Source organism: Oryctolagus cuniculus, chromosome X, assembly GCF_051225735.1.
Source record: "Oryctolagus cuniculus isolate XC-2025 breed Fujian yellow rabbit chromosome X, ASM5122573v1, whole genome shotgun sequence".
In the NCBI taxonomy this organism is placed as follows: domain Eukaryota; kingdom Metazoa; phylum Chordata; class Mammalia; order Lagomorpha; family Leporidae; genus Oryctolagus; species Oryctolagus cuniculus.
Window position 1 is genome coordinate 7248848 of NC_142888.1, and position 22624 is coordinate 7271471.

Sequence of the window (22624 nt, forward strand, 5' to 3'; positions counted from 1 at the left end):
TTTATTTTGTGTAAATATAAAAACATACTCACTGTTATTTGGGAAGATCTTCTGGAACCTGATGGCTACATTATGACAACAAATTGTTCAATAGATGTGAATGTAAAGGCTGCTGGAATAGAATATAACCAGTGGGGATAGTCAAGAAGAAGATAGACTGTAGCAAGCAATCAGGATTTTAGGCACTGAGTATTAGAAATGGATAACAAATACTGTAAATTAGTGGGTTTTGTTGCCAACAAAATGGTAAATATTGTTGAGCAAGACTTGTAAAATGAGCAGAGAAAGTAGGAGAAAGGGAACCTACTGAATGAATATTGAGTCATACAAACTTCACTCAAACTTTATATGTCTCCATTATTTTCTCTAACTCTTGTCTCTCATTTCTGACTCTTTGCCTTCTTACTCCTTCAACCTCAGAACAACAGGAGAATGTTGTTCAAAGGGGAAGCCAACATGAACAGAACAGATGGAAACTGGGTTGACCCATTGAAGTTCTTGTCTTCTTTTCTCTTCTCATTGTTCAGCTGCTTCCCTGGATGTCAAGAGAAAAGAGTGGTTCCCAGAGTGGAGTCAGTGCCATGATACTGTCTTAACAACAGATGTGCTTCTGTCTCACTGTTTTTTAATTTACTAAGTTGTTATCTTTATTTTTTAGTTTTTCTTCTAATACAATTTTCTTCTTTCCTTTATCTTTCTCATCTCTTCTCACTTGACTATTTCTCCTCCATTCTTCACATTGGTCAGTACTCTTCATTCCTATTTTCTTTTGCTATCCTTTTTCAAACGAGAAGATATATGCCCTGTAATTCCTCATGCCAAAATATTGAAAATTAGGACCTCAAATGACAGTGTTTCTGAGGTACCCCCTATCCTTCTATAAGCACAAGATGCCACTGGAATTCAGAGATTAATTATGTTAGCATCATGTTTAACACATTGCCTGTGTTTCTGATAATAGAGTAAAATAACTATGTTAAGTTTTTTAAGAAATTGGTATTCTTAACAGAACAAATGAATTGATCTCTTTTGGATAGGGTCAAATAAAGAATCATGAAAATGGAAACAATGCATCATAGATTTCAGTTATTCTTGGTAATATTTCATCTCAGACTATCTTTATAATAGTTTGTGAGAAGATCATAGACTTTTTTACTTTGCATTGAACTTGTGGCTTTGATGAAAATTTGTAGGCTGGCGCCGCGGCTCAATAGGTTATTCCTCCACCTAGCGGCGCCGGCACACCGGGTTCTAGTCCCGGTTGGGGCGCCGGATTCTGTCCTGGTTGCCCCTCTTCCAGGCCAGCTCTCTGCTGTGGCCAGGGAGTGCAGTGGAGGATGGCCCAAGTGCTTGGGCCCTGCACCCCATGGGAGACCAGGAGAAGTACCTGGCTCCTGGCTTTGGAACAGCGTGGTGCGCCGGCCGCAGCGTGCCGGCCGCGGCGGCCATTGGAGGGTGAACCAACAGCAAAGGAAGACCTTTTTCTCTGTCTCTCTCTCTCACTGTCCACTCTGCCTGTCAAAAAAAAAATTTTTTTTTGTGGAAACTGATTGAAGTGCCACTGTTGACATAAACTGTATTTCTTATTTTGCCTAAAGAAATCAATTCATTACTTCAGTGTATAGTGTCATATTTCTTTATTTTTCTGTTATTAAACTAAAATTTATTTTCATAACTCTACACTTAAAGGAGATAATTCGTATGATGCCTCAATAGGTAACTTCCCATTAACCAATTTATTTTCTTCACAGATTTTTGCATCCTGATTTATTCCTTTTTTATTCTTATTAGCTTAATCAGGAAAAGAATAATTATTTTTAAATGGTTACTCTATTTTTATTATTAGAAAATATATTTCAGTGTCAATACACAGTTAATATGATGTAATTATTTTTAGATGGATTTTTTTAAAGTTTCCTTATAAGTGATTATTTTGTGTCTAAAGTGTATCTCTTGCCTGAAATTCTTATCTGCTCTGGCTTGTTAACTTATCAAGTGTGTAGCTTATTACTTATGTGATTTGCTTATCAGTATTAATCACTTCAACCCTTTTCCATATTCCTGCCAAAAAATCAAGAGTCTGTCAGCCATAATTGCCTAATCTATTTCCTATCCATAGTAGACCTAGACAATTAGTAGATAACATTTAACTACCTGATATAAAAATTGTTATAGAATACTGTGTAGTAAGAAATTCAATTAAAAATGACATTAATCTTAATTTTTTAGGTTATTTAGTCCTAGGATTCCAATATAGATTTCATCCACTAAATTACTATTCTAATCAGCATGGTAGCTGAAATTATAGGTAATATCACCACTCATTACTTTTATATTTCCTTTCACACTGTCCCTTCTGCATTTCATTATTGAAGTTCTTAAACTAAAAACTGCTATGAATAAATATTTATAATGATGTTTTTAGCTGGATTTATGTGTTTACATACATACATATATAAGCTTTTAGTTTTTGTCCTGATAAATACGGATACATATTGCAATATTTACTAGTATTTTCAATTGAGCATATTTTTGCTTAATGCTACTAGTAATTGTTTTTTTAAATTATTCATAGAAAAATTACACATTTCTAAGCATGTTACTATTTTAATACTGTGATTTTGGTTGCTCTTTAATTATTTTTGTCATTTGGGCTCTTAAATTAAACATCAATTTTTCATCAATATATATATTTTCTCAGTTACTATATAGTAAGAGCTCTAGATTTTTAGGTAATGATGCTTTGCTTCATACCTTAGCTTTGGTGACTGGAGTCTTTTCTTTCTATTTTAAAATACATATATTGCCAATATATTTGTGAGAAAAACAGAAATGGAATATAGGAAGGAATGGTTGAAATTTAATGATTTCCAAATCTATGCAGAAATAAATTTCTTTTGAAATTTAACCTATACAAATATACTTATTAAAAGTTAGTTTAAAACCTGAATTATTATGATTCTTTTAATATATGTTACTGTTATTTTGGGGACTAACAGTCTATGGTATGATCAGAGGTTTACTTCACAGCTTTGCTGTTTACTATCTTTGCTGTTTACTAACTTTCAGACATAATCAATTTTGTGTTTTGGAGACTTCAAAGAACATCATGATTGATGATGAAATAAAAGTAAAATTGGCTCTGATTTAGTTTTCTGTGCCATGAATGAATGAAAACCATAAAGCCTCCAATGTAAACCTTTGGGCTTCAGAGACCACGGCATTACTAAATACTATGTTGAAATGAGAGAATGGAAAGAGAGCTGTATATTTAAGATTCTGGATTGTACTTATAGCTTTGGAATCATCTTATCACGGAAGCAGAGACAGCAGTGATACAAAGGATACTGTTAATAGAAATGATAGGTTACAAGAAATAGTACAAATGACAGGATATGGAAAGTCATGAAATTTGGTGAAAACTATGAATGATTAATAAACTTTAAAGGAAAAAAATATGCTTACTATTTTCTTCCTCCCATGAGCTTCATCAGGAGTCACTGAAGAAATCCTGATTTAGCCCTCAGAATTTCTGCATTGTGGGTAGAAAGATTCCAAAGGGGAAACGTGTCTGTGTATGTGTATGTGTGTGTGTGTGCATATACTACTATGTGAAATCCACATAAAATATTAAGTATTAAAATAGATATATGTAAACTCAGATTGTGGCAGGTCACTGTGGTCCAGATTTTACAGTAAAATTTTTGTAAAGGTGCCTTTAAAATAACATCAAATGCCTTGTTGTACTCTTATTTCATTAAATAAGTACCTTTTAAAGTTGAGAAAGATATGAAATGAAGAGTAGCTTAATAAACATAGACAAAGAAATGTGGATGTGAGATGAAGGGTAGCTTTTAATAAAGACATAAAATTGTGGGGATTTTTCACTAATGACACCAAAATATTTAATTCTCATATTCCTTCTTTTCAAATGTTTATTTCTTTATGTTCTCCTAAGACCATCTCTCCTAATCGAGTTTTGGGGAATATCAATACTAAGATTTTATTTAAAAACTGGTAAACCTTGAGACAGATATTTCTGAATACTCTAAATTACCTATTTGCATTACACTGCAGTAGTTTTAAAATCTCCTATTTGAATAGAATTCGTTAACTGAATGCCTTTTCTTTAGCTTATATTTGAACAGAAGTAATTCTTCATTTCTATTCTCTGAGTGAATGATTCTAGAGGAGGAAAATTAGTATATCTCCAAATATTTAATATAGTAACTTTTTCATTTTTATTTTGTACAAACATTTAGTTGAAGATGAATTTTGAACATTGGTACTCAATATTTGGTAGTTAAAAAGACATTGTATGTCCAAATCCATTAGTTCTGAAATGTCTACAACTGTGATATTTCTGCCACGTAACTTGTTTTACCAAAAAAAAGGAAGCCATTGGTGTAAAATGTTTATTAGATATTTTAATAACTGTTTAATAATACAAAGGAATGTAACATTATAATACGTATATCACACCAAAACATTTTGCAAACTGTCATTAGCCACACATGGGTTGTGTATTGAATCGTCTCTTGAGTGCTTTTAAAGAGAGCAAGGGAACATTAGGATATGACATGATTCATGTTATCAGACATTCATGTAGACACACCTTGAGTCGCTCTGAAGTTTTTTTAATGACAAAATCGTCCATACATTACAAACTGTTAATAAGAACATGTGTATACACGGAGCATGTGAAAATGGCGATAAGTAGTCTGTTTATTGTCTTGTAAAGGGTAATAACTTTGAAAGTATTTTATGAAATATCCTATCTTCCTCCTTGTGAATGTAAAACTGCTCTCATGTAACTGCAAATACAGCCATGAAAAACATAAATAAAGTCTGGGTTAACAGGCTTAAATTCTTAAGAACCTTTTTGCATATTTGCGTCTTTGGCTACCTGGGACCATAGACTAGAGATTATCTTTTCATATGTTGGTCAAAGAATTCACCATCTGTTGTTTGGAAAACAAGTTCTAATGGGATCAGAAACAACTTTCCTCTCTGTACCCAGAGGAAAGGAAGCATCTCATCTCTTCAACACCAACCCCAAAGCCTCTTGTGTGCTAATGGGCAACCAGTTGTCCAGGACCCGCCCACTTGTATTGCCTTTGACCTAGGAACACCTGTTGTCCACTTCAGCTTGATCAAAACAGTTACAAGCCCCATCCACAAGAAAGCAGAATCTCTGAACTTTCACATTTGGGATATGTTAATAACCTTATTGAGAAATTTTAATCCTGTGTATTTTATATATAATACATTTTCATGTACATCTTGGAAATTGTATTTAAATTAGTGATACAGCTTGTCATTACTTGGAGACAATGACTTGCTATTTTGGACAATAAGGAAGATTATAGTATCTCAGAACATGTGAAAACCATTTTATTTATAGCTAATAAGAAGACATATTTTGTGTAAGATGCAAATAATAGTTTTTAAAGTGTTCATCCTAGCCCAAGAATTTAAAATAAATGAAATAATCTATTAAACTGTTGAGAAAGAGAACTAAGACTATTTATAAACACTGCAAAGTATTTTTCTGGAAAGAAACCTTCTTAACAGTCTATGATAAAGTAGAAGCTTTCTAGGACAATACAAACTATATCCACTTGTCATAATTACCTCTCTCTGACTTCAGATCTGGAGCGTCCAAGACAAAAATACTATTTTTTCAAGTATTTATAGCGAAGTAATTTATTTGGTAATTGAGGGTAAAAATGTTTACTATAGCTTTACTAGCATGTGTGTAGGTATATATATACACACATATATATATACATGTATATAAATAGACACTTTTTTGGATGGAAGGTAATTTAACCTCTTATTTACTTTAGACAGCAGCTTTTAAGCATACTACATTTAGAGAAAATTTTAATACTACCTCTTGGTTTTATGCACAAAACTAAACTTACCTTTGGTTTTTCAAAACCCTTTATTATCTCTAAAACATTTACATTCACATGTTACCATATCATCTGACTATTGAAATTATTAAGTGTCTACCATTTGTAGTGTACTTTATTGATTGAAAGATATATCCAGACAAATAACACTTGGATTATTCCTCAAAAAAAAAAATCTCAAGTCTCGTTTCCTGAGAGTAAACTGGAGAAGTGAAGGTGAAGAAAAGTGTTTAACATTGCACAAAAAGGTGTCAATAGAGAGTTACAGTATGAGAGTCACATGAAGAAAATATCATTCTGTTATAAGAAGAGGCTCTGTGATGGATATTGCACATAAGATGAGGCTTTTAAGATTTTATAGATGAGAGTAAAAAATTACAAGAAGAGGAAAGAATGCTTTTGCAAAGAAAAAATATGTAACTGAAGAGAAAAGCAGAGTGTTGAGGGCAATATATATTTGCTATGCAACCAACTCTTGATATTCCACTCAAAAACCTAAAATATCCTAGAGCTGGGAAAGTCATACTGCCTTCCAAGAGCTTATCAGCTATTACGGCAGTTCTCAAAATGTGGTTCCCAAACCAGTAGCATCAACGTCATTTGGGAACTTGTATTTAAAAACAACAAAAATTTCTCGAAGTCCATTCCCAGGCCTACTAGATGAAAAATTTAACAGGTTAAAATTCACAAGCCATTTTTTAACAAGCTTTACAGATGATTTCAACATATGCTGAAGTTTGAGGATCACATTAAAGGGGAATAAAAGGAGACAAAGTAGTGACAGTATTGAGGAAGGACCTATAAGGATAAGATCTTTAGTTGGACCCTTTGGAGAGCTATTTGAAGGTTTTAACGGGAAGAATTTTTTTTTTTTTTTTTTTTTTTGTAATGTAGCGGTATTTTGGAGCTGCAAAGGACTAAACACCTAAAGACAGATTAGGACTTGTCTAACAAGTATGTACCCAGGCTAAAACAAAGGCATTAAGAAGAGATGTTAGTGCTATAATCTATTCTTCTGGACACTTAAATGGATTAAAAAGAGGGGAAGAATGACAGATGACCCCAGCCACTCCAGTTTGAGAGAATGATGGGAAACTTTAATTGGTGAAGGAAACTAAAGAGATAGCTTGATTTTTAAATGTTGCATTCATTTGAGCTATCAGTGGATATTCAAGGGGAAATGCTGTGCTTTAGAATTGAACAGACTTTTTTTTTTTTTTGACAGGCAGTTAGTGCAAGAGAGACAGAGAAAGGTCTTCCTTTTCCGTTGGTTCACCCCCAAAATTGCACTACGGCCAGTGCACTGAGCCGATTCAAAGCCAGGAGCCAGGTGCTTCCTCCAGGTCACCCATGCGGGTGCAGGGCCCAAGGACTTGGGCCATCCTCCACTGCCTTCCTGGGTCACAGCAGAGAGCTGGACTGGAAGAGGAGCAACCGGGACAGAATCCGGCGCCCCAACCGGGACTAGAACCCTGGGTGTTGGCGCCGCAGGTGGAGGATTAGCCCAGTGAGCCACGGTGCTGGCCTAGCCACTGGCAAACAGACTTCAATATAAATTCTGGCTTTGTCACTTACTGTCTCTCTGATCTTGGCCAAGAAAAAATGTCTTCACTCCAATTTCTTCACATGTAAAATGTATTAGTTTATCTCATTGGAATGCTATAATAACATATAAATACAAAGAATATAATTTAGATACAGCCCAGTAAATCATTGGTGCTTGGTTTTTCCCTGGCTCTTTGCAAAGATGAACTGAACAGTTGGAAATAAATGCTTAGAGTTCTTGATCAGAAGCAGGGACAGTTAGAAATATTCGTGTGTTATATGCAGGAAGTTATTAGTGGGCAATTGTCAAAAGAGAATGAATTGTTATAAGAAGACAGCATGCAATATTAGGAAGAGTTTTTTACACTTAGCCTACAAGAAGCACGTACATTTATTGCATGAGGAGGAACAGAAGATGGAGGACAAGTAGGCAGTAGATGGGCCACATCCCTTTACTCAAGCTAATCTGATGCCATCATCTGAATGTTCCTACTCATTTGATATGTTATAGGTGGGATATGTTGTGACTTTGGGAGTTATTTAATCATTGGACCTATGATGCATATTGTAGCATCTCCTTTGATGATGAGCTCACTGTTTCACAAGTCAGACAGTTCCTTTTTTGATGTCTTGATTATTCAAATTTTTCTTCATGTTTGTCCATAACTGATTATCTCTTTAAATTTTTTACCTCAATTAATTCCTTCACATAGTATCAGCTTATGCGCTTTTGTTAGTAGCCACTAGGACCCCTTCTTCCTTCATTTTAAGTTCCCTGTCTTCTAGCATACCCAATTGAAAGAATATAATTAGTTTTGGTATCACTGTTTATCTTTGCATGGTTTCTTATTCAGTTATATTACACTTCATATTTTAAAACTATAGCCAGAAATTTAAATGAGAAAATAGAAAACAAATCGTGAAAAATTAACATTAATTTATGTGTTTATTTTGTCTACTATTTTGTCTACTATGTCTACTATTACATTTATTTCCTACCACAGATGTTTAATACACATATTTACCTCATTTTATCATACCATCTACTCGTGTACCCTTATAATTTCTCAACCATAGGTATTTCAGTAACAGTTGAAGGGAAATGAATTAATTTCAAGAATTCACTATACCTCATTATTTGGCTGAAAGTATGTTAGAATATCATGGAACCTAGTCAGCAATAACATCCTGGAGCTCTAGGACCATATCATATTTTCCCTAGAATAAAACATGTATAACCCAATGAATGGGACCAATTGTTAAGAATTCTATGTAGTGTAAAAATAGAAAGTAATTTTGAAGTTAATCTTTAAGGAATTTTAGGAAGGACCAAGGACGAAAAGACTCTTCAGTTGAGGAAGACAAGAGATCTGGTCACTGTTTATATGTGTAAAAGCACTAGGATGCTAAAATCTGCCTACATTATTAAGAAAAGCATTCCACCTAGGCTGTGAATTACTCAACTGGCTTCATTCCCATTCAATAATTTTTATGTGACACTGACTTAATGCTTAAATAGTATAGCTACTGAAATCATTCATTGAATTAAATCAGCAGATAATGTAAATCTTTACTTAACTCAGCATACCTGAGTAATAAATTTGTATTTTTTCTGATCTTCTGAGAATATAATGTACAGAAGAGATTTGATTACCTTATCTTCACCTTTTAACATTTAAAATAGTATTGTCTTTATACTTCTGTACTTTTTTTGTGGAAATTTCCCATCCATAACAATCCTTATTAGGTAATTCATTAAATTCATATTTTCTAATTGGAATATTATTCATGGTCCATTTATTTTGAAGTTTATAAAACTAACCTATGCTTATTGCCAAAAGCTCAAGAAATGAAAGTATAAAGAAAGAAGTATTTATTACAGTCCTTATTATTATTTAATGTAACCACCATGAATGGTGTTTTCTATGTCTATATTCATTTTTAACAGAAGTGGAATTGAATTACATTTGCTATTTTGGAACTTAGTTTTTCCCACAAAATAAGTTTTATATCCCTTAATAATGGACATTTATGTAATGTACAATTTTTATTGTTTTAAACAGTACTGTGACTAACACATTGCAAATTAATATTTTTGCTTTATCCAATCATTTTTGATAGTAGTAGAAATAGAATTGTGAGCCAAAGGTATATAGCAGTAGGGCTCTTGGGATATTTTTGTTTAAAACATTCTTAGGCTATACCAATAATAGTGAAAGGGCTGATTAAAAAGTAGTAAAATTATATACCCCAAATTTTCTGCTATTAACTGACATTCATATCTAAAGTTAATATCCACCTAAATTAATTTTATTATATAAAAACGTTTCCATTTCTTCATGGGGAAAAAATCTGATGTTTGGAATTATTTGTGAAGAAGTATGAAGGAATAGAATGAATCAAATTGTATTGAACATTTCACAGGAGAACATCATGTAGCTTTAAATATCATCAACTAGTCATAATCATCATATCATAAAGAAAAATGGAAAGAAATTGGTGGATGCGAATCAATGTGTAATTCCTTAATGAGAATAAATATGTAGGAGAAAGATAGGGCCTTCACATTGACTGCATTAGTATAGTTGTCAGTTATTTAAATAAATAATAAAATATTATTATCATTATTAAGTTGTTCATAAGCTTTATATTAGCAGTATGTTTTTCTCCTTCCAAACTTACAACTCAAAATCTTCTCATATGTGTTCTTTGGCAAGAAAAATAAATACATGGAATAGAACTCACTTTGCTGTCAATTGTGACTTTTAGAAATGGATGTAGAGATTACTATTTAGCTGTCAGAGGAATCAGAATCACTTTAGTATATCTTTGGGCACACAGCAATCTCCACTTATGCATACTGGGAGGCATTTGACCAGTTCCATTACTGTAGTTCATGCACATTAATGTGATTTTTTTAAACTGGCAGCCTCTTATGCATATTAACCGTTTATCATCTGTTTGATTCATATCTGAGATCCCTGTAGTTTTAAGCTTTTTTGTCCTAACTCTTTCTCTTCAATGTTACTTAATTCAGCTGTAGTTCATTGAATACACCAAAGTCTCCATTGTGGCTGCATTCCAGATGACTTCTCCTTCATAGTCTCTGGGAGCTGGTGCTTCTTTTAGTGGAAGTTCTCATTTTCTCCAGCTTGAGCAGTATCTCCCAAGAAAAGCATGAATAGTATCAGACAAAAGGCACCCCTTCTCCTTCGCTTGAGTGCCTAGGGAGAAGCTAAATCACTCAGCCTATTAGATAGCTCCTCCTTATGATCCAGGATAAATTTGACCCAGTATATTTATATAACAAATCCTGGGAAAATTTTAATCCTTTAGAATTGGGATGGAATATTCTTTCTCTCTTTTAAGTGTGAAATGTATTTTTTAAACAAACCTTGAAATGATGGGTATTTTAATGTGTTTCTTTAAAGCATAGTTCTAGGATTTCAGTTACGTAAAACTGCATCACTATTCTATGTTAAAAGTAAACAGAGATTGTTCTGTGCTCAGAATTGCGAAAGGATGATGGATGAAGTAATTTAACATGGATGAGAGTTGAGCCAGGTTTAAAGACATTTATGAAGTACTTTTGTTTAATTATACAATATGTTTTGAGGTTATATTCATATAGGATGACTTCATTAGAACACTATATTTTAAGTTTATAGAGTTGTTGGAACACATTTCCGATAGCTACTGCATTGGAGTAGCATTACCTTTTCAGTTTGTATTCTATTTGTATAGTAGGGTAAAAGGTTTATTATATTGACACTATCGTCCATGCATCAGAATATTGCTTTCTTGTGTCAGTACCAGCTATTGGTAGTATAATAGCAGTCCGATTTAGAGACACTCCTAAAAGATGGTGATGAGAAAGCATGTGGTGTAGTTGTAAGCTCAGGACACTGCCAAATCCTTGTTTTCAGGCATGTGGATTTTTAAATTGTACTTGTGAACAGGGCTTGGATCTAGACCTAGCAGCTGACCAACATTACTGATGACATAATTTTCTTGCATTCTAAATTATTCCATTGGTAGGGTGGTAAATGTCCATTATGTTATCTCATAATGATGTAGACTCTAATGCAGTAACATGGTTAATTGATTCAAACAAGGAATTTCTTTCTTGAGTATATATCTCCTGAACATTATTAGGATGGTACACCAATTATGTGATTTTTTTAAACTAGTCTTATTAAAGGGGGAGAACATTAAATCTTTGAATACTGTACCTCAATTTTATTGTAATGATTTTGCTGGTTACCAGGTGGGGTGGCAGTTGAAAAATTTGGTGAATGCACTACGAGAGGACCCGAGTGGTGTTATCTTAACTTTGAAAAAGCGACCTCAGAGCATGCTTACCTCAGCACCAGCTTTACTGAAAAATATGAGATGGAAGCCCCTTGCTCTGCAGGTAATGAAGCTTAATCATAAGTCATACACCATCATTTTAGCCATAGATTATCTCAGTAATGCTTCTTTATTGTGCCTCATCTCAGCAGCATATGGATTAATCTTGTATGCTTTTGAAAATTTGTTTGTAAAATGATCTCTTTACAGCTTATCCTAATAGGCTTAATTGTGATGAAATCTTAGTAACTAAAACCCAAATTATAAAGAACTATGCCTTAATTTTTAAACATTTAAAGCATAATTCCAAAAAGCCACAGTTTATTTCATGGCAAAATGTGGGTAAAATTGAAATTAAGAGGTTTCATTTTTGTATTATAATCTTCTGTTTTATAGGTTGTACTCACACTCTGGAAGCTAGAGGTTAATTTATAAAATTCTTCTAAATCAGATCATAAGATACTAATAATACCTCATAAACAGTAGAAAACATGAAATTTTGGATTAATTAGGATGTGCTCAGTACATTTCTCCTAAATGATCATTTTTCTGCTTTCCATCTTATAGAGTGACAAAACAGGGAATTTGTTGTATTAGAATTTTACATTTTTCTTCAGTATGAAACATCACTATAAATTATTACTATGATGTTGATAAATTATATTCATTTAGAATTATCAGAAGTTATAAAAATGTGATTTGGATTGATGAAAAGCATCCATGAAGTAATACATTTTTTTCCATTTTAGCTAGGGTATAATCTTTAAATATATCATAGATATTTTTATCCTTCACAAAATCTGCTTTTCTGATAGGAAACTATTACCTTTTCTTAGGATTCTAATGTTTAAAAAATTTTAATTACCCATTGAACTAGAACATTGCCCATTGTTCATATTAAAAAGAGAAGCTATATATAAAAACACATTGTTGTCACTGATACATAAATTGTTATTACGCTATATGTTAGTACCTTTTAGCATTCATAGAATTTTTTTCATAATAAGTGAATTCTCTGTTACAAATGGATGGCCTTATAGATTATGATGATTTCTCATTGTTTAAAACTTTCCTACTTATTGGCCTCAAAGTTGACATTCCACTTGTCATTCAAAACATAAAATGTTCTGACATTAAATCCTTTAAATTTTTAATATGAATCTTTGTTTTTCAAGTGAACATATGTAAAACTGTATTAATATGTCCAAATGCTTTTGACTTGCATTATATGTTTATCAAAGATATCTGATGATCCTTAAAGTTCAGAGGCAGTGTTTACCTCATTAACTGAGTCATAGATGAGCAGATAAAACGTTCCCATCACATCATTTTTTTCTCAGTGCATTGTAAGTTGTTTTATTGTTCTATTCTGGAGTTTCCTATTGATGTGTCTTTCCCAAAGATCCTTCTTCAAAGTCTGAGGAGGTGGGAACCCTGAAGAAGAGGCCCACAGTTTCAGCCATTATATTTCCTTCTCAGTATATGCGTAGATAAGTTAATAGCTCCTATCTAATCTCTCATATTTCATATTGAATGCCAAAAGACCCTAGTTTCTTGTGATCTGTGCATTCTGTTGGAGGAAATACCTCTAGTAAATAAATCAATAATTTATTCCACTGTTAGATTCTTTTCCACAAGCACAAACTGAAGTGAAAAGTTAAGATAATGACAGTATCTAATCAAGAATCATTTTTATATAAAATGCTTAAATAATTAAAAGACCAACTTTTTTGTTCCAAATACATTTGGTATATATATTCAAAGCTGGAGGAAAAAAAACTTATTTTAAAAAGTTTCCTCACATCATTTCCTACCCTAATTATAATAGATCTTTATGGCACTGTTTTCAGGTCCTTTTCCAAAATACCAAGAAATGTGCCTCATCATATCATTAATTGTATTTATTTTTCATTGCTTATTTGACTATGCTGTATGTACTTGTAAATTTCTTTTTTCAGAATACTGGAATGTGAAAAGAAATCATTTACATATGTATGTGTATATACATTTATATATATAAAATACATATATGTACTTAGGTACATATATAGGTACATATATATATTTATACACACACACCCCAACATTTTTATAATTTCTTAATTCAACTCAATTTGGTTAACCTAAAATATATTGAACAGTGTCAACCATTCAAAAGAAACCATACTGCTCAGGGAGAAAAAAACTGCTTCTAACTTCTTCAAAAACTGCTTTGCAGTTGGCTTTTTACAGAGCAGAGTAAAGATTACTAGTGTTAATTATATACTTCCTAGTAGTGCTAAACAAGGTATTAAGAGGAAGGGCAGTAGATACGTTCTCTAAAATACACCTTTACCACCACCACCAAATCTCCCTGAAACCTATTTTAAAGACCTAAAGTTGTGCCATTACAAGGTTCTTGCTTTTGTTAAATTTTTAATTACTCGAGAAGCAATAGACAGACAGACAGTGAGGGCATGAGTGCATCCATTTACTGGTTCACTCTCCAGTGCCTGCAACAGCCAGGACTGGACCAATATAGATTTTGATACAGTCAAAGATGGACAAAATCTGAAGGTACCACGATCTCGAGATTGAAAGTAGATTGCCTCCACAGGGAGAAATGTGAAAAAACAAATGGTGGAATGGCAGGGTCTTGAAGCAGTTCTGGATTTTTCATGACTTTGTATGAGGTCATATTTTTTCCCTAGTGCCTGTGAACCAACCTCAGATGTGAAATGTATGTGCCAAACGTAACATAAATCCTCTGTCTAGACATAAGTGCCATTCTTACTATGTTCTTGCTTCTGGTCTATTTTATGAATGCTTTAGAGTCAAAATGTCCATTAACTCACCTAAATTTTAATCTTCAGCATTCAAACTTGAATCATTGAATATTAGGTTATTTCTTTTCCATAGAAAGTACCAACAGTCTACTAAATATTTAAAATAAAGGATATAAAAAGAATCTGTGGCATTTACTAAATATAATATATCTATTTTATCATTTTCTTATACTATACCAGGTTTAATTAACCTACTAGCATTTTCAGATAAAATATAGCAAAGTTTGTATCGTATGAATGTAGACACTAATACATGCATCTTTTAAAAGAAAAACTTTATCCTAAGTAATAATGATTTTTAAACTAACAAGGGAATAATTTTACCTATATAAATGAAATATAACCTTATCTACCCTAAGGTAGGAGATTGTTTAAAAATACCACATTTTAATTCAAGTGGAAGATTTTTCTAAGAATCTTATGAGAGGGACTTCCAGTATTAATTAACTGCAATGATGAATTTTGATTTGGATTTTCTTTTGAAATTGTAGCCAAGTAAACAAAAGCATACAATTTAACTTCATGCTCACAGAGCAATTTCATTAGTACATTTCATGAAATTTGGCACCTCTTTTGATAAATCCCTGATCTCACAAACATTTTGTGATAGAATTGAAGGACTTAAAGATCTGTAGTCAAATACTACAAGCAGATGTCATTATCTCTGGAAGATTAAATTCTGTTGTTATTTGAACCCATGTGTAAACAGTAGAGCTGTCTTATCTGAGATGAAATCTTTTATTCTAAGAAAGCAAACCAGGGATTCCTCATTTTCTTAGAGCTGTTTTTCAATACATCTCCTCAGTGGCACCCTCTGCTAATTTTCTGGATTGTGTTAAGCATGGTGATTACTTATGGTCAAGTTTCCAATTCAATGAGAAAATCATAGGGAACTGTGAATAAACTTCAAGGTATATTTTTAGATGTTTGTAATTTTAGTATGCATAGGCCTTAAATATGCATGAGTGGTGGCATTTTCTTCCTGTGAGAGATATATGAGAGAATTAGCTGGACATTGCCAGAATGTTCTTTGAAATCATCACTCACAGTCAATGATTTTAAAAACATTTAAGATCCTAGGTGTTTTTTTATGTGAGAATACATCTAAGAAATGATCACTAAAATCAATGCTGTAATTCAACATACTGATTTAGATATGGTACAAGACATTTTATATAAAGTAACATTAAGCTGTATCATTAGACATATACACCTAAACTGTATTCTAATCCATGAATCTCTTTTATAATTACCTGTGTGATTTTGTGACCTTGTGCTTTTCCATTTAAATTTTATTGTGTAGCATTACATTGATGCCATTTTTACAGATTACTAAATGACTTTGAGCAGAAAAAGAAATAGAAAGAAAAGATCATAGCCCACAATTTTGTCTACCAACTATTAGAACAACTGAACAACACTGATTACATTAGATCTCAAATATGTACACATATGACTGGTAAAAGTCATTCTAGAAAAATCAAAACACAGGAGTAACAATATAATTTATTTCCATATTCAAGTTACAGATTGGTGTAACTGAAAAAAATGAGTGACAAAGTTTATATGCTTGAGAGTTTTGATTTAAAAGCATGTTTTGAAAGAGACAAGAACTAATAGTAGATATGACAATAGAAAAGAAAATTTTTTAAAGATTTATTTTATATATTAGAAAGGCAGAGTTAAAGAGAGAGGGACAGAGAGAGACATTGTCCATCTGCTGGTTCACTCCCCCAAAGGGCTGCAACAGCTAGGGCTGGGCCAAGCCAAAGCCAGGAGTCAGGAGCTTCATCTGGGTCTCCCACATGGGTTCAGGGGCCCAAGGACTAGGGCCTTCTCCTGCTTTCCCAGGCACATTAGCAAGGAGCTAAATCAGAAGTGGAGCAGCTGGGACTCAAACCAGCGCCCATATGGGATGCCAGTATTGCATGTGGTGGCTTAATCTGTTACATCACAATGCCGGCCCTGAAAAATTTTTAACTCAAAGTGTAATTGTGCTGACTTAAGGAGCAATTTTATGTCTTACATGCTCAAATTAGAAAATAGCTGCAAGCAACTGTCAAATCAAATTTTCACTCACTAATATTTAAGCAAATCAATTAAAGTATCTAAATCACATTTATGCTTTTGAGCCAAAAACTTTCAAAATGTTAGCACCACTACAAATTATCACTGCTAATGCAAAATTTACCCATTCTTTATTTACTTAATATACCCCAAATTATGTTTATTGTAGTTTGAAACAATGGAAATCCAGTTTTAATGTAGTAGTTTAATTATGCCCATAGGACTTGACAAATCAAGATTAAACACGTTATTTTCAGTACCGTGTGCAATTTGATGGTTTGGTGGAAAAGACCATTTTGTAGTGTGAGTGAATCTATATTAGTTATATACTGTGTAGCTACATACATGCATCTACAGTTTTCAACCAAGGGAGATATGATTTCCTAATCAAATTTATGGTCAGAAAAAGAATGTTTTCTTGTTGATCTTATAGGATAGAAAAAATCATGTACTTTCTTCTCAAACCTTTATATATTTATAAATTTGGATTATAGAAAAAGCTGTTAAACAACTGAGAGGGGGACGGTTTTGAATACATATGTTTTCCTTGCTGAAGTTCTTCTCATATAATCTAATTAAGAAAAGCTTGGCCAGGAAAAAGCATGTCCAGTAATTTTCCACAGTACAGCTAGCATTCTTTACATGACAAAGAAGCTTAGAAGATTGTGTGCAAATTCTTGCCTTCCAAAATCCAGAATAAAATCTCTGGAGAACTTGTCTAGATGATTAAGAAGAGAGTTGTTACTGTAAAACAGTTTTCTGGCACTAGTGTTGGGAATTATAATAAGGATGTGTTTGAACCGAGTAAGGATTTGTGGAAATGTTTGGTGCAAGACTAATAGGCATCATGATCCATTTGAGTCTGTGCTTATTTCCAAGAGTATATAAAATAAAGGACGGGTTTTATACTTATGTAATCATTTGTGTTTTGGTGAATATTTTCCCCCTGAAAAGCAAAGCCAGCTCTGTGTAATATTGACATTAGTGAATTTTAGAGCTAACTATGTAACACATAGTGTTCTGTTTTAATTTTGAATGTTTTGACTATCTTTTCATCATTGGTTTACTTCAAGATTTTTATAACTTTATCAAAGCTGGGTCACATGCTAGACAGAGGAACAAGGAAATTAAGATATGCTTGCCAAGAGATGTTATAACAGAATTTTTGAGTAAGACCTCAGTATAAATATATTTCTAAAATAGACTTGTAGAAATTATTTTCTCATAGTCTTCAAGACCATAGGGGCTTCAGAGATACACCAATATCTAATATGTACTCAGGTACCTTAGAGATGTTAGAATTGGGGACATATAGAAACATCCTTAGTCATCTGAAGGTTTAAAGTGAGACTTCAGTGACCCCTTACAAAAGCTAAATATTTTATTTTATGACAGTAACTGTCCTTTAATGATCTTTAAGCTTAATGGGCAGGTATTATTGCTTAAGTCATCACTCACTATTTAGAGGAAGATTTGTGCCATTCCATATTTTGGTATACAGTCTTGAGGTATTTGTATAGTTTAAACTGACAATATAAAAATAAGTATGTAACTTTTACCAGGAAGATTTCTGAGTTCTGTGGTCAGTAGTAAGTTATCACTAATTGACTAAAGATTACAAATGTATATTTCAAGAGATACATGTTATCATTTTATCTAGAGCTTGGACATGTTTGGAGATTCATGCCAGTGCCCCCAAAAATCTATTGTAGATTTGCTCATCAAGAGTAACAACCTATTGCAAATGTTTCTTTCATGTTGGAATCTCATTGAATATATGGAAAGAGAATTTTATATCACAAGGACTATTTAGAAATAAAAACTGAATGTTATGACAAGGTCCTTCAGTATATAAACTGCTTTGGATGGAATCCATCATAAGTCTACATTATACCTAATTGCATACCATGGTGGGTCAAATTATACTGTTTCATGCTTAATTGAATAATAAAATACAATCCTAAAATAATATTCTTATGTTTGATCAGTTTATCCATAAGTGTTGAAATTCCTAATTGTCTTCCCATACAAATTTTACCAATATAAGATCAAAATATAGAAACAGTAAAAGAAAAGAATATTAGCTTTTATTTCTGCATTTTTCTTGAATTGGTAATTCGCTATAATACAATGATAGCCGCTTTTATACTATTTTATGAACAAAGAATTAAAAGTAAATATACCCATGATAGATGCAGCTGTCATTTTGAATTATTATATTCTCATATTTAGACTTTTTCAGACTAAGGAATATGCTATTAAAATTTAAAGTGAATGCTAAGAAAACTCATTTTTTTTAGTTGAAGGGGGCTAAATTTGTTACTTTTATGTATTTTCACACATGTAAGTGGTTATTGGAGATAGATGTATTTTTTAAAAAGATTTATTTATTTATTCAAAAGACAGAATTACAGAGAGGCAGAGGTAGAGAGAAAGATCTTCCATCCACTGGTTCGCTCCCCAAATGGCCACAAAGGTCAGAGCTAGTCTGATCCAAAGCCAGGAACCAGGAGCCTCTCCCAAGTCTCCCACATGGATGCAAGGGCCCAGGGACTTGGACCATCTTCTGCTGCTTTCCTGGGATCACTAGCAGAGAGCTGGATTGGAAGTGCAGCAAGCAGGACTTGAAACAGTGCTTATATGGGATGCTGGCACCACAGGTGGCAGCATTACCCACTGTGTCACTGCGCCAGCCCCCATAGGTATATTTTTTTAATATTTATTTTATTTATTTGAAAGACAGAGTTGCAGAGAATGGTAGATCCAGAGAGAGAGAGAGAGAGAAAGTCTTCCATCTGCTTAGATCACTCCCCAAATGACCGCAGTGGCCAGAGCTGGGCTGATCCGAAGCCAGGAATTTCCTCCGGGTCTCCCACATGGGTGCAGGGGCCCAAGGACTAGGACCATCTTCTACTGCTTTCCCAGGCAGAGAGCTGGATAGGAAGAGGAGCAGTCAGAACGAGCATGCATATGGGACACTGGCACCGCAGGCCGGAGCCTTAACCCGCTGTGCCACAGCGCCGGCCCCTGCATAGGTGTATTTTTAACACCACTTGTTACTGCTAGGAATTTCTCGTTGATAATTTCATCATTTATTGTGTACTTGATTTATTCTAACTTTTACATGTCTCTCTAATCTTCCTTAATGTTTTTTGTACTCTTTTAGTTATTTAATTTTGCAGTATTTCAGTTCTTATCTGAAGTTAGAAAAATGTTCAGATTATACTTTTAAGTTTTCAAAAATACCTACTTTTTGGGTTAAGTGGCTATTTTCATTTTCCCATGAAGCTTCTATTTCACCATGTTTTTGTCTTTTCATTATTTAATGTCCAAGTTTTTTAAATGTGATTTTTCAGAAGAATGTTTACTTTTTAGCTTGGATTTACTTGCCAATAGTAACACAATTGGTAGACAAATATACTGAATATATTTAACAGCCACGGTGACCTTTCCACAAGACACGCAGGTAAACCAGCTAGCTGCATGAGAAATGAATTAACATTTTTTCCATGATTTACTAGTGAGAAAAATGACTAATCATTTGAATTTAACAACAGGATTGAATAGTTTCTTTTTCTCTAAAATAAAAAGTTGTTTTTTCAACCACTTCAGTTAATAGAAGCAGCTTGGCACAATCAAACCAAGTATCTATTTAAAAATATTTCCTCTGTGTGTTATGATTAAGCTAATCATATTAATAATAATAATAATATACTAGCAGCTCCTTGTTGTTGGTAGAAACCTGGAGAAGTGTCAATATGAAATGAAGGAAGTTGACAGGGATAATACTTATATTTCCTGGATGGGGAAAAGTACAAACACACTAGGAAGACAATCTTCAGAATATTAAGGCAGAAAAAAATATTGTCTTATTCCATACCACACTTCAGACATATTTAAGATATACCTGTAACCACAGGCTACCACTTTTTTCCTTTTTTTTTAAGATTTATTTATTTATTTGAAAGGCAGAGTTAGAAGGGGAGAGACTGAGAGAGAAGTCTTCCATCTGCTGGTTCACTCTCCAAATAGCCACAATGGCTGGAGCTGGGCCAGTTCAAAGCCTGGAACTAGAAGCTTCATCCACATGGGTGTAAGGTCAAGGACTTGGACCATCCTGCACTGCTTTCCCAGGCGCATTAGCAGGGAGTTAAACTGGAAATAGAGCAGGCAAGACACAAACCAGTACCCATTTGAGATGCCGGTGCTGCAGACAGTGTTTTTACCAGCTATGCCACAGCACCGCCCCCCTCATTTTTCCTTGTTCCCTTTTTTTTTTGGGGGGGGGGGGCAGGTATAGAATATATACTAAGCAAGAAAAAATCATTAGTTCTATAGATGGTAGAAGTACAAAAGAGAAATAATCACCCTAAAAGAGAAGAAAGACAACAAAAATGCTAGATTATTTTGTAAAAGCTTGTATTTTTAGAGCTTTGCTTTAAATTCACTTGTAAAGTAAGAGAGCTATTAGGGCATTAAAAAGCATACTTATATTAGCTTTTCCCTCTGCATCTGTTACAGAAGATTGGAAAATAATATGCTGTGTAATGAACATTTTCCACATTTCTAATATAATGAAATTTTGTCAGACTTATTGTATACTATCAACTGAATTTAAAGCCAGGACATCCTAAAAGAGAGGAAAACATATATGAGCAGAATTTCACCACAGTGATATATATATATATATACATATCATTGAGTCTGTCATTCAATGATCTGCTGTAGAGGCATGAAACATCCTTGGAAAGAATGCAGTTCTTTATTTCCTTGGGCTTCATGGTGTTCTTCAGTGCAGGTGACTACGCTGATTACTTACATAATCTCAGGATCTCCACTATGAAGAATTTTGTTTTCAAAAGACAGGCATAGTTTAACTGCACACTATTGTAAAATTAACATAAACAGAATAGCTTTCACCCTGCATACTTTCATAACATCTAAAATTCTTCAACTAACATGTAAAGCTTCTGACTTTTTTATTTACATAATGTGAAGTGGAATATTGTAAAGTCCCAAAATATATTATCATTCCTTTTTCCCTTCTCTCTCTCTTTCTTTAATTTCTATTTCACATAGATTAAAACTTAACCGTCATTTTGGCAGGATGTGTGATTTCAAGCTATTAAGGTGAGCTGTGTTTAACAAGGAAGGTCAAAATCGTGAACTAAGGACTAAACTATGTAGCCTACCACAGTGACCTACATTGTACTTTCCATTGTATTTATGCTTGGATTTTTGGAAAAAAATTTGTTTATCTGTACAAAAGTATTGTTACAATATAAAATAGTTGTAATATACCAGTATTTGAGTGTCCAGCAATGCGTGTTAAAGTAATAGAACTATGAGTCTATATAGATATGCTCAAAGTATTTTCCTACTGGTTAAAATGGCGACATTGTGTCATGTGAAGATACAGTTGATTTTGTGATCGTTATTTTGGTGTTCTGCATTGCATTGAAAGTTTTACTTTTAATATGTTAATTGTATGCATAGCTCATCAGTAAGATCTGTAATAGAAACATAAAAGTTTGTGAACTTTAGTTTCACTTTAGGATAATTTCTTAAGCCACAAGATTATTCTCAAATGCTGTGAAGCTTGCAATTGGGAGTGCTCTTAAGTTAATGCATCCTGATGTACTACTTAATTCAGTATATACATTAAATAAAACCCCTCCTATTTAATACATAAATACAGGCATGAAGATGAGATTTATAGAAAAATAATTAAGATTATTTTAAATTATAAATATGTATGTGCCTATGAAAGGTAAAATGATTGTTTCACATTAATCACCATACTTTGAAGATGTACCATAAAATGACTTAAGAGGACAATTAACTGTTTACAATGACAAGAAAAGTACATTTTCCTAGAAAATGCTCTCTTCTATTGACCTTTCATACTCCAGAGTTACA

At 33.2% G+C, this 22624-nt stretch overlaps 1 protein-coding gene across 6 annotated transcripts in view; it reads left to right on the plus strand.

Annotated features, from left to right (window-relative positions):
- Positions 1-22624, plus strand: part of CNKSR2 (connector enhancer of kinase suppressor of Ras 2) — a 317996-nt gene that overhangs the window by 181073 nt on the left and 114299 nt on the right. For 4 of the 6 annotated variants that reach the window (XM_002719953.6, XM_002719954.6, XM_051827000.3 and 1 more), the window contains exon 9: positions 11731-11877. The exons of the other annotated variants lie outside the window; for them this stretch is intronic. In XM_002719953.6, coding sequence (XP_002719999.1) covers positions 11731-11877 — 147 coding nt within the window. The remainder of the gene's footprint in view (positions 1-11730; positions 11878-22624) is intronic. 6 annotated transcript variants of the gene reach the window in all.